General features: G+C 39.7%; 1 protein-coding gene across 2 annotated transcripts in view; it reads left to right on the forward strand.

The window, feature by feature from the left end:
• Positions 1–12,801, forward strand: part of LGR4 (leucine rich repeat containing G protein-coupled receptor 4) — a 125,568-nt gene extending 112,767 nt beyond the window's left edge. Inside the window, exons 13-18 of one of the 2 annotated variants that reach the window (XM_073347792.2) lie at positions 328–399; positions 1,916–1,987; positions 2,275–2,400; positions 4,424–4,545; positions 5,625–5,705; positions 9,923–12,801. In XM_073347792.2, coding sequence (XP_073203893.1) covers positions 328–399; positions 1,916–1,987; positions 2,275–2,400; positions 4,424–4,545; positions 5,625–5,705; positions 9,923–11,199 — 1,750 coding nt within the window. In that variant the 3' untranslated portion in view covers positions 11,200–12,801. The remainder of the gene's footprint in view (positions 1–327; positions 400–1,915; positions 1,988–2,274; positions 2,401–4,423; positions 4,546–5,624; positions 5,706–9,922) is intronic. The other variant, XM_073347793.2, reaches the window with a different exon arrangement.
• Positions 12,802–13,804: the final 1,003 nt, after the last annotated feature.

Genomic DNA, 13,804 nt, shown 5'->3' on the forward strand with positions numbered 1-13,804 from the left:
AACTCCATAAGGGGGCTCCAAATATTGAATTAACCTTTCAAGAGAAAATAGCCATGCCTATTATGGTGAAGTGGAGAACAGTTATTTAAACAGTGGGCTCAAAATAGAGGGATGATCAGAAAAATAATTTCATGAGTCAATGGTATTGATTAGTATCTTATCTTATTCCCATTGTTCTGATTTGCGTAGTTCTGTAGCGCAACAGACTGGGGAAAGCAGTAGAGGATAATGTACAAATAGATGAGGGAAAAAACAAAAGCCAAATATCACTCATTTTGGCAGAAATTAGCTTCCAAATAACGTGGGTTTTTTCCCCCCGCATTCCAGTTCCTTACAACATAATCAAATCCAGGAAATCAAAGAAGACACCTTTCAGGGACTAACTTCCCTACGCATCCTGTAAGTATATATATTTTTATTTACTTATTTTTACTTTCTGAATACTATGGGACATAAATTATGATTCATAATTAAATATGGGGGTTTGAAGGTAATAATCTGTCTTGTATTAATAGGCTAGATGTTCTATATCCCAAGACAAAGCTAACCATGATCTATATGATAATTACTGTTTTTATTAGGCACCAGTTTTACTCTTTTTCTGTACTTAATATTTATATATTCATATAAATACATTGCAAGAAAATATGTATTTTACATGCCAAGTTTGGTAAAAAGTGGTTCTTGTTATTTTTATAATTAAGTTAACTATTTTTACCTGAAGTAAATTGCAAAAAGCAGCGTAAGTAAAGTAGGGCAAATGTTATTCTCTCAGACCTAAAGTAGTAAACATGAACACAGTTGCCAACTTTCATGCAATAAATAAGCACCTGGCTTTCACAGTAAGCCAAAAATCAAGCGAATCCCATTTCAAAATGAGGCCAAAACCAGCCAGTCTCTAAGAACCTCAACACTCTGTGACTAGATCCCTTCAGTGTGCAGTCAGGGACTGTGGTGGGCCCACTGTGCACCCCGACTCTCTTCCCCCCACACCTGCTTGCCCCTGGCCCCTACTTGTCGGGAGCCGATCAAAAATGAAGCAATAAGCTACTACAAGCCAAACAAGCTACAAGCCAAAAACTAGCCAAAAACTAGATCATGGTTAGTTTTGTCTTGGGATATAGAACATCTAGCCTATTAATACAAGACAGATTATTACCTTCAAACCCTCACGAGCCAATTAAGCCAAAAACAAGCCCAATTTCTGCGTTTTTTTTTCCCATGGGTTTGGCATGCCTGCTTTTGAGTGGACAAATAGTAAGGTGTTTGAGAACTATCAAGGTTAAATTTCTTGGGAGATTTTTTTGACTGTTCTCTGTCATGTTAATGTTTTTACTGGAGCATTACTGTCTGTGTTTTACTTGATGTTGGCAAATTTATAATATGAAACAATTTATTGGTAAACATTAGGACTTAAAATGTGGTGGATAATACGAAAGTGTACATTGCTTATTGAGGGGCTAATAAAAGGGAGATATGAGATCCCAGAAATTCACAGCTGCTATTAAGTAAATAATAGCAGCAGTTAGTCCCTACAGTGTAAGGCCTCCAGCCTTGATCCTGCATGTGAAAACTCACTGCTCTCTCCATCTTATTTACATTACAGTAACACTCCAAAGCTCCAGTCAGAGTCCCATTGTGTTGTACAGATATAAAATAAGATGCATTCTTGTCCCAAAGAGCTTATGTTCTCACCTCTCTCCAGATGCTCAGCACCTAGCAGGATTAAGCCCATATATACATGATTCTATATGGAAAATGTCATGGAGATACCAAAATGTTGTTAAACCATACAGATTACTTGGCTTTCCTGTGAGAGGTATAATGTGACTGCCACTTGCCGAGCTCCCAAACAATGGTTATTCTGAAATTTCAGTGAAATTGCTAACTAAATGGCATTTTTTATTAATTGCAGTGATCTCAGTAGAAACTTGATCCAGCAGGTTCACAAGGAGGCATTTACTACACTTGGTGCTATAACTAATCTGTAAGTAGGCCATTTTGTGCAATAAACCAGCCCTAAATTTCTGAAATGGTAAAAATTTTCTCACTCCAACCTGATGTGTGTTTGCATTTCATATCACTTTTCATCCCTATAGATCCCCAAACTACACGCACACAGCAATGAAATGAGGCACTCCTCTCTCTTGTGTGGAGACCGTTAGCCTGTTGACCGTTAGCCAAAAAACACTAGAGCAGATCCATACTCATATGAAACACGCCATGGGATCTTCAGACTTATTGTGTGTAACAATTTTAATACTTACCTTTCAGAGACTTAAGTTTCAACGAGCTGACTTCATTTCCAACTGAGGGACTAAATGGACTAAACCAGCTTAAACTTGCAGGCAACTCTGAGCTGAAAGACGCATTGGCAGCAAAGGACTTTGTGAAGCTCCGGTATGTTGGTAGATAAAACTACAGACTGTTCAGGTGAACGTTTAAAATAGCATTCAGATGAACAAACAATGTAACACAAGTCAAGTCAACTCAGTTAAGGTCACTGTGTTCCTGTTAAGTAAGCTCAGTTGTGCCGGAGTTTTGTAGTAAGTCGGGGGGATCTTGACCATTCTTATTCCATAAGGCTCCTCTCACCTGTTGTTCTTGGAATCCTTGACACACTTCCACCCCACCCCTTATTTCTGAATTGGAGTCATTGTATGGATGGAGTTCGGGACACCTGTGAAGACCCATTTGCTAGTGACTGAGCATGTCAACTTCCTAGAATCTGGAAGATGGGAGCTGGCTTTATGATTCCACCACCCCAACCCTTTATACAAATGCTGGTTATTCTGTGAGGCCCAGCACAATAACGACAGTAGGCATTTAGGGCTTGATCCAAAAGCTTGTTGAAATCAATGGAAACACGCTCATTGACTTTGGTGAGCTTTGGATCAGACCATTATGTAGATTTTTTCATTTTCAAAGATCTATAGAAACATAATTCTTATGACCCCTCTGAGGCAGGTAAGAATTGTTACAGATGGGACAATTTGAGGCAAAGACACTTACTTGCCCAAGACCAGAGGAAAGAGTCAGAGACGTCTAGGATTCAATCCCAGAAGTTCGTGATATTCAGTCATGTGTTAACAAGAGACTCAGCTTTTTTGATCCACAAGCTGGAAACTACCGTAGCATGGCATTCTCTATTCTGACACTCCTCCAAGATGAGCATATAAATAGTGTCCAGGCACAATTCAGTTCTTGTAGGATTTCTATTATAGCCTTGACTCAGAATGACGTTGGTTTTGTGAGATTTTGTTGTAAGGGTAATTAGAAGTATGCCCATCTCAAAATACTGTATACCTATGTACATTGCTTAATACTGATTAGCACAGGGGCATTCTAGACTGGTAAGAGTTACCATATTTTGACATGAACCTTGTAAAATTCCACTTTCCATATGTAGGAATTACCAGAGTGGTGAGGAAGCACCACTGTTTTAGAGTACAGAGACCATGCTTCAGAAATCAAAGTGCAACCTACCTGACTAATCTTGTGGTGGTTCTTTGAATATGCACCCCTTTTCTAAATCTCTTCAGTGCCCCATTTCCTATAAGTGTGGTTTATTGTACTATTCCCCCCACCCCTCCACCTTAATTTTCTTTTATCTTGAGAGAAAAATAACCTTCAATGTTAGCAATATAATCTGTTCCATTGATTGAGAAGAAGCAGAACAGTTGCGTACATCGTTATCAATCAGGTTGGCTACATCATCTTACCTGAAAAATTCAGATAAAGCTCCATGAGGCCACTGCTTTTGCATAGATTTTCACGGCAACCGATTAGTGCTGAACTTTATATGTGGCCAGCCCCTCCCGTCCTTTTTTGCACTGATTTTTTAGCATGTCCCATTACTGGCAGAAAGGAAGGTGCATACCAGGAAATCCTGACTTACACTGTGAAGGATTTCATTTAAACAAAATGAACAATAAGGATGACAGATGCATGCTGAATAACGTGGTCACCTGGGAATTAACTTACTTGCGCAACAAAGTTACTCTTCAGCCAGCTTGATTAGTTTTCATTTCTATGTATACAAGTGATAACATGAATACTAGTAACAACTTGCTTTGCATAAGATAGAGTTGAGCCAAACCAAGAGGAATGTTTCTTTACCTTCACCACAGACTGAGGGCTTGGATGAAATGGAATCCTGATCCAAACCACCTCTGCTTTAGTGTTTCTTTTGCAAAATTAAGAACACCCTTTCTAGTCAGTTTTAGTATCCTAAAGTAAAAGCTCTTCAGAAACTGTCATAACTGATTCCAGTTTGAAGTTGGTCTTTAATTAATGGTCTTTAATTAATGAATGTGTCAAAAAGAAGCTGCTCTTGAACAGTTTTAGCTTTGAAGCATCCCACTTTTAAAAAGAATATAGATGCTGCCAGCTAATATTGTTCATTGTTTTGCCTGTATTTCAGGTCTCTGTCTGTTCCATATGCCTACCAGTGCTGTGCATTTTGGGGTTGTGACTCTTATTTGAATTCTAACATGGAAGATTCCAGCCACCATGATCAGAGTGTGTTGATAGATCATGATAGAGGTGAGTGCTCCATTGTACTAGGTGTTCCGCTGCATTGCGTAAGTTAGGCCCGACCAGGGAGATAATTATGTTCTCCAACAAACAGATGTAGAAACTCATTTAAAAACTTTTTATTATATGAGAACCCGCTACAAAATAGTTGGTTCTATATGATCCAATTCCTATTTCCAAACAAGTGGGATGTGTCTTGTTGGATAACATAAGCTTTTCCCTGTTTCAGTTAGAAAATAAATGTTTCTTCTTCCATTGTTCTAAATTGGCAGGGTCAGTTATCTTGCCATTCACTTGCTCCTCAGAGCTCTCTCTAAGAAATATTCCGCTGGTCTTAGCATCTCCATCTCCCTTTAGAGACAGGGTCTTAACTGTGAGCTTTCAATCCCTAGTTTCAGGTTTCCACGTTCTCCTCTCAATATGGAGGCTGGCACTGCCTTGGCTTAAAGCAGTAGTTCTCAACCCAAAGTCCATCTGTATTTCTTTTCCAGGAGCCAGCCAGATCCCACAAGTCATTGTGGGCACTAAGGATTGCTGGCAAGAACCCTTGCCTGTAGATTGTAGTAGGGAGTGCTGAATGTGGAGGGGAAAGAGAGGAGAGGGATTGCTGGTGGGAGTGCATCTCCCAACTCTTTCTCCCACATAGCATTCATCTTAGGGGCCCAGTAGTACTGTACAGGGAAGGGGATAAAAGAGGGGAGAAACAAGATGTAATGGGATTACTGTAGGGGTGGAGCAACAACAGGAGGAAGGGAGTAAGTGACCTGCTCCTTCCCTTCCTTTTTTGAACTCCTAGCATCCATGAGATTTGTCTTGGGGATTTTCGCAGAGTTCCTCAAGTCCCGCAGAACAAAATAGAATCTAAAGAGTCTGAGTGTTTGGAGGGCGGGGAGTGGAATATAGATAGATAGATAATTAAAATAGCATTGAGCATATATAATCCCCAGAGAAAGGAGTTAATTGCTTTATGATTTAAAAATACTTTCATGCTCAATTGGGTGGTTTCAAAAAAAGTAGTATCTGGTTAAAAATATTAGAAAAAATCAAACTCATGCTACTTCAGGACTAAAATTCCTGCTTTTACTCAGCTACAGCAGATGCAGATGTTCCAAACACTGATGAGAATGAAGAACTGGGTCAGACAATTATTCATTGTACACCCACAACAGGTAATTAAAACAACCACTTTAGTTATACTCTGAACTTCTAGCCTTTTATTGTGCTTTTGCTGTCTATTGAATTATGTCTGTAATGCGTCATGGTCCCTGTGTGTACACAGTCCTGCAGTGCTTGGGTGAAACTCCCACTGATGTCAGTGGTATCTTTGGGTAAGTAAATACCACAGGATTTGGCCCAATTTAGCACTGTAGTAGAGAGCCATGTTGGGAAAAGTCCATGTGCGGTTCCCAAGCTCAGTGCACACAGAGTCTTAACCTTTATATTTAGAGTTGACAGTATTTATTGTCCTTTAATGCTTTGGACCAACTCTCCACATTAGTAGTGCATCCGAACTGCTCCAACTATAAAAGATTACAGTGTTTGTGGAGTTGCTGAAATTCTCTGATATTACAAAGAAACACCACAGACAGCTTCCATTGCTACTCTTCCTGCCCACCTATCTTCCTTCTCCATAGCTGCTATTCCTTCCTTGCCAGGTCACCCAGAAGGCTCAGACATACTACCGAGTAAGCCCCTGCCCACTGCAGACCTGCTAAGAACCATTGCACATTGTTCCAGCCAGCTAATATGGCTCCTGCCATGTACCTGCCAACTTCGCGTTCCCCTCCCATCCCCCTGCTTCCCTGCACAGAGGCGTACTGTCAAGGCAATTGCCACAAGATGGAGAGGGGCCTACACCTATTTTATCTCTGCCTCTCATGGCAATATTTTGAATCCATTATTCGGATTCACCAGACTGGCTTTTGCCTTTTGTGCCAGCTTCTGTTTTCATATGTGGAGTGTTAAGAGAGATTTCCTGGGTCACAGGAAAGCAGTTTATGATTATAGGGAAAAATTCATCATTGGTGTAGCTGCACTGAACTCATCAGTTACATTAGGAATGAATTTAACCTGTGCTGCTTTCTGCTTGTTTGCTTTTAGATTATTAGGTTGCTCAAAGGAATTCTAATTCATGTGCTCTGGTAAAAGCTTTACAGCCTTTAGCTCTCTCATTTTGCACATGCTGGTGATGCTTCGGCTCTTTAAGGAGCTAAGCACAGCTACTTGTTTTTTAAGCTTACTGCATACCTCCAGCCCCCCCAGCTCATAATCTCTTCCCAGTTCAAGATGTTGCTCTGATCTCAAGGACACCTGCCCTCTGTGTAAATTCAGAATCACTGTTCATACGCCAGGTCCACTCCTCACTTTGCCTAGCTGCAGAGAATAGATTGCCAGTCACTTAACTAATGGAGCCAGCAATAAGAAGCATCAACAACACGTCCCTCCCCACATTACCCATGTGCTTGCATTGAGACTGGGAAAAGGAAGACTTTTCCTGGGGGAATGAGAAGCATGAGGTGGCAGAGAAGGCAGTGGATGAAGGTGGTTGAAGGCTGAAGGGGATTTTTTCTGTCAAAGTGGTAGAGATAGCCGCTAGCATATCCTACAGCTGTTAGAAAGTGATTTGCAATTTGGTTTTGGAAATATTGAATTCCCTTTCCGTAAACACTGTTTGTTCCCTTTTTATTTTCCTAAATAGTATGCAGTTTTTGCTTTAAAGTAGTATTCTGATTAACATTAGTATGTTCATGTGATATGAAAAAAATATGGTTTGAAAATAATTATTCAGTGAGGAATCTACTACTTGGGAATGCCTGCAAGAAAGTGAAATTTGTCATCTGTTTTGGTTGGTCTATTATCTAATGATCCAACTGTACCATTATGTAAACTGATTTTCCTTAATGCAGAAGAACATTTGTCTTGGCTATAAACTAGAGGCAAAATTAAATTCTACTGGGTTCTGAAACAGAGTTCAAAAAGGCAGTTAAGACCTTGAGGGATTTTAGCACTGACCTTTTGATGCTTTTCCACAATAACTCTTTCACTCAGAGTTTGGAGTAGACTGTATCTACTGTGTGGTCCTGGGGCCATTTGTGGCCCTTGACGCTCTAAATTGGGGTTATCTTGTGCTGGCTGGATCAGCCTCCAGCAGCTTTTCACCAGCTCAAGATGGTAGCACCTTCTGCCCAGGCTCCCCCTTGTCCTAAAAGAGTCACTGCACCCTATGGCCACTGGCACGTGGCATAGAGCTGGGGCCATCTGAGATTCCTCATAGAATCATAGAATATCAGGGTTGGAAGGGACCCCAGAAGGTCATCTAGTCCAACCCCCTGCTCAAAGCAGGACCAATTCCCAGTTAAATCATCCCAGCCAGGGCTTTGTCAAGCCTGACCTTAAAAACCTCTAAGGAAGGAGATTCTACCACCTCCCTAGGTAACGCATTCCAGTGTTTCACCACCCTCTTAGTGAAAAAGTTTTTCCTAATATCCAATCTAAACCTCCCCCACTGCAACTTGAGACCATTACTCCTCGTTCTGTCATCTGCTACCATTGAGAACAGTCTAGAGCCATCCTCTTTGGAACCCCCTTTCAGGTAGTTGAAAGCAGCTATCAAATCCCCCCTCATTCTTCTCTTCTGCAGGCTAAACAATCCCAGCTCCCTCAGCCTCTCCTCATAACTCATGTGTTCCAGTCCCCTAATCATTTTTGTTGCCCTTCGCTGGACTCTCTCCAATTTATCCACATCCTTCTTGAAGTGTGGGGCCCAAAACTGGACACAGTACTCCAGATGAGGCCTCACCAATGTCGAATAGAGGGGAACGATCACGTCCCTCGATCTGCTCGCTATGCCCCTACTTATACATCCCAAAATGCCATTGGCCTTCTTGGCAACAAGGGCACACTGCTGACTCATATCCAGCTTCTCGTCCACTGTCACCCCTAGGTCCTTTTCCGCAGAACTGCTGCCTAGCCATTCGGTCCCTAGTCTGTAGCTGTGCATTGGGTTCTTCCGTCCTAAGTGCAGGACCCTGCACTTATCCTTATTGAACCTCATCAGATTCCTTTTGGCCCAATCTTCCAATTGGTCTAGGTCCTTCTGTATCCTATCCCTCCCCTCCAGCGTATCTACCACTCCTCCCAGTTTAGTATCATCCGCAAATTTGCTGAGAGTGCAATCCACACCATCCTCCAGATCATTTATGAAGATATTGAATAAAACCGGCCCCAGGACCGACCCTTGGGGCACTCCACTTGATACCGGCTGCCAACTAGACATGGAGCCATTGATCACTACCCGTTGAGCCCGACAATCTAGCCAGCTTTCTACCCACCTTATAGTGCAAGAGGGATTGCCACTTACGACGTTTAGTGTAGCTTTCAGTGCTTGGGACACAGCAAGGGCCAAGGCCTATCACAACGTTTTTGAGGACTCTCAAGAGTATTACTTTGCATATGTAGATATATAGGTAAATAAATAGAGAGAGAGAGAGAGAGAGAGCGTGCACATCTTATCATTGACTTTCAAAATGCACTAGATAGATTCATTAAATAACCTTCATGACATCCATGTGATCTCCTATAGGAGTTCATCTGGAGGGGATTTAAGGGAGTGTGGGAGCAATGGTGCTGCTTAAGATCAATCCCTTTCTTGTGACAGATTTATGGTTTAAGTTGATTTATCTCTCATTTCTTCATCTCCATGGCAAAAAATGTAGAGTATAATTTTCTTCTGTGACTTCCCCAAGGTAACACAGTGTGTTGCTGGCAGGGCTGAGAACAGAAAACTTGTGGTGAAATCCTGCCCCTGTTTAAGTAAATAAATTGAGTTTGCAGGCTTTTTAGAAAAGTGTTTCCTTGTAATTTTTTTTTTTTTAAAGAAGAAACATTGACAACTTAAAATAACCCAGAGCTACTCCAAAGGGACTGTTTGTGAACCGCATATTATGGGAACTTGGTTTTTTTTTTTTTTTTTTAAAAAAAGGAGTGGGGCAAATTTTTCAGGATTAATTTGAACAGTAAAGTGTTTCTATTTCTTTGTACCAATGTGTTTATAAAAAGTATGGAGGTAAAAATAAAAGTTATTTAGGTGACCCTAATAAAAGCTCTGAGTAGCAGAAAGACAATTAGGGTTTAATTAATTATTTTGTTTACACAAACTATTCCTGAATGACCATTCTTCCTAGTAATTATCTCTTTAGGCTTAATTAATTTGTAAATAGCTTTAGCAGCACAGTTTACTTTCAACTGACCTATTTAGGATTTCAGATGAGTGCTGTTATTCTAGAAATAATGAGTTCTGTGCTTGTAATAGTGCTTAATTATGCAAGATTTTCAATGCTATTTTATTTTTCTTATTCCCTTGTCCTTTTTGTTGTGTTTCTTCTAGGTGCTTTTAAGCCCTGTGAATATTTACTGGGAAGTTGGATGATTCGACTTACTGTCTGGTTTATTTTTTTGGTTGCCTTGTTCTTCAACCTGCTTGTCATGTTAACGATATTTGCATCTTGTACTCCATTGTCTTCCTCCAAACTGTTTATAGGCCTGATTTCTGTCTCTAATTTATTTATGGGCATCTATACCGGTATATTAACTTTCCTGGATGCGATCTCTTGGGGAAGATTTGCTGAATTTGGCATATGGTGGGAGACTGGCCGTGGTTGTAAAGTTGCTGGGTTTCTTGCAATCTTTTCATCAGAGAGTGCCATTTTTTTCCTGATGTTGGCAGCTGTTGAACGAAGCTTCTCTGCAAAAGAGAGAATTAAAAATGGGAAAAGCAATCACGTAAAACAATTCCAAATTGCTGCAATTTTTGCTTTCCTGTGTGCTATGGTAGCTGGATGCTTACCACTTTTCCATAAAGGGGAGTATTCAGCCTCACCCCTCTGCTTGCCCTTCCCCACTGGAGAAACACCTTCACTAGGGTTTACAGTAACTTTAGTGCTCCTAAACTCATTAGCATTTTTGCTAATGGCTATTATTTATACTAAACTTTACTGCAACTTGGAAAAAGAGGACCTCTCAGAAAACACACAATCCAGCATGATTAAGCATGTCGCTTGGCTAATCTTCACCAACTGCATCTTTTTCTGTCCTGTTGCATTTTTCTCATTTGCACCACTGATAACTGCAATCTCTATCAGCCCTGAAATAATGAAGTCTGTTACTCTAATATTTTTCCCATTACCTGCTTGTCTGAATCCAGTCCTGTACGTTTTTTTCAACCCAATGTTCAAGGAAGACTGGAAATTACTCAGACGGCGTATCACCAAAAAAAATGGAGCAGTGGCAATTGCTGTCAATACACAAGGTGGCTGTGTGACACAGGATTTCTACTATGACTGTGGCATGTATTCACATTTGCAGGGTAACCTTACCATGTGTGAATGTTGTGAATCACTTCTTTTATCCAAACCTGTACCATGCAAACACTTAATAAAATCACACAGTTGTCCTACACTGGCAGTGGTGCCTTGCCAACGGCCAGATGGGTATTGGTCAGACTGTGGCACGCAGTCTGCCCATTCTGATTATGCGGATGAGGACGACTCTTTTGTGTCGGACAGTTCAGACCAAGTGCAGGCCTGTGGTCGCGCATGTTTCTATCAAAGCAGAGGATTCCCTTTGGTTCGTTATGCCTACAATATACCAAGAATTAAAGACTGAGAGGCTTTGCTGTAAGCTGTTCTCATAAGGAAGAAGTACAATGTTTCATAGACCATACCTGTTCTGACCTTTCAACCAGGAAGCACTTTTGTAATCATTGTGTGGTGTCACTTGTAAAGAAGGGAAGTGGGCAGTAAATTTCTTGAGCCATACATTTGAGGGGAGGGGGGGAGTTGCCAACTGTAAATAATTGGTAAACTAAAACTTGTAACCAATATTTTTATTCTTTCCAAGCAATAGTGGTTTCTTTTATACAGTTTTTATGTGCTAAAGGTCTGTTTCCATGTTGAACTCCCATTGTATTTTGCTTCTACTGTTGTGTAAGGCAAGTTCTGTCAATTTTTCTGGTTAAGCACAATATAAGGGACAGCTGTTAATATTAAGAAATAATTTTTAAATGTGATTTTCTATAATTAAGAAAAAATTGTTGCTAGCTTTGTATAGTATTTTCAGCATTAATCTCAGGATGACTTACTGCAGGGCCAAAAGAAGGGACTAAGTCTCCCATACAGAACTGTGAGAGCAATATAGGTATAACGTTTTTGTTTTTTATATTTCAAACTAAGATTTGATCTTAATAAGATAACTATTTTTATTTAAAAAAATCTTTTGTCATCCGTCAAGATCTGCAGACTGTATGAAATAAGAATATTAACAGTTGTCGGTAGAACTGAACATGGTTTTCAGTGGAGACACACTGCTTCAGGTGAAAACCATAGTACCATTCTTCAGTATTATGTAAGATCATACTACCAGAAGGAATTTCCATGGGCTAGACAGTGTATATCATCAGTGCTGTCTGTGTGTGAGGTTAGCATGCTTATTTAGAAAGAGAGAGAGAGAAGCTAAAATATTTTCCAGCCCTATTCACTGTTTGCAACAGTGCTTATACACACAATGATGTCTCTGATCATCTTGAGACTTTACCAGAAGGGGTGGCAATGAAAAGCAGTTTTCAATATAGAAACTTCTTCATCTCTGCCAATTATTTTTCTCCGAGTAAAGTACAGTGTGGTGAGACGGACTAATTTTCATGTGAATTGGTAAATTACCGGTAATTTAAATTTTTTCTTAAGCATCTAAGCCCATGTATCGCTTAATTACCATCAATTATCCTTTTATCTGTACTTAGTTTGAAGTTTGATCAACATGAAGTTACGAATGCATGATCAAAGTAATTATAGAAGTTTCTTGAACAATATGCTGAATCAATAGCAAATCCACTGCCGTACCAGTTACTCTGGAAATGTTCTTGTTAAGATTTAAGCTAGATTGCTGTTTTGAGAATTAAACTGTACATACTGTGCATATAATGAATTTTTATCTTTGTATTGTAAATTATTTGATAGAACACATGATGGGAAATATGGCTTCAGTTCATTTTGTTAATTAAAGCTACCTCCTAAACTATAGTGGCTGCCAGTAATTGTGGTTTATATACTTTTTTGCATTGTAAATAGACATGGTTGTACATTGTCACTGTAATAAAACAGAATCCTTGTATATCAAATCATGTAGTTTGTACAAAATATTGGGAGGGTTTCATTTACTGTATGCTGTAATTTTTGTAAGCCAAACTAATCAAGTAAAAACAAACAAAAGCAGAGAGAAGTAAACCATCCCAGAGTTTTAGCTTTCTTATAGTTATACTCATAAATATTTCATCTTAAGTTGGCATGGAGTGTCTCAGTAAAAGCAGATAAAGTGTACATGGATATTTCTAGAAATGACACTTCTTCAAAAATGCTTAAGATCTTGGAAATGTTCCAGATGCACAAAATCAGCATGGGAAATTATGCTCATAAATACTGTGTCAGATACAGTGCATTACATATGGTTGGAGTTTTGGAAAGAGATGTGCCAACAGAACAACAGAGTTGCCGGTTTAAATGTGAATTTATGAACTACACTTAATGCTGTAGACTTGCAGTAAGTTAAAAAAGCCAAACACTTCTCTGGATGTTTACAAAGCACTCCTCATTGTGAAGTACAGAATTTAAGCCCAAAGGTACCTGTACATTTTTAGTATGACTTGGAAGGTCATCCAGATGCTAAATATTTATTTTTTTAAAACCCATCATTTCATTGCCAAGATGCACTTTTTTTGAGCCACTATTATGTGAGAGATGCACAATCTGTTTAACATTCCTTCAGTTGGCAATGTAGCAGCAGTTAAATAACTGTTTGACGTATATGTAGCTACTTTCAGCTCTATTTGAAAAGAGGAAAATGGAAAAATACAGTCAGTAGGGAAGGAAAAACTATCAAGCTTCCAATAGGGCAGTGGTTCTCAAATTTTTGTACTAGTGACCCCTTTCACATAACAAGCCTCTGAGTGCGACCCCCCCTTATACATTAAAAACACTTTTTTATAAATTTAACTCCATGATAAATGCTGGAGACAAAGCGGGGTTTGGGATGGAGGCTGACAGCTCTCGACCCCCCATGTAATAACCTCGCGACCCCCTGAGGGTTCCAGACACCCAGTTTGAGAACCTCTGAAATAGGGTATAGAGCAACAAAGTGTTTTTTATTTAAAAAAATCAGTCTTTATTAAATATTGATAGCTTTCTTTATAGCGTTAGTAAAATTGTCAGATACTGTT

The sequence above is a fragment of the Lepidochelys kempii genome, chromosome 6 (genome assembly GCF_965140285.1).
Source record: "Lepidochelys kempii isolate rLepKem1 chromosome 6, rLepKem1.hap1, whole genome shotgun sequence".
Taxonomy (NCBI): Eukaryota; Metazoa; Chordata; order Testudines; family Cheloniidae; genus Lepidochelys; species Lepidochelys kempii.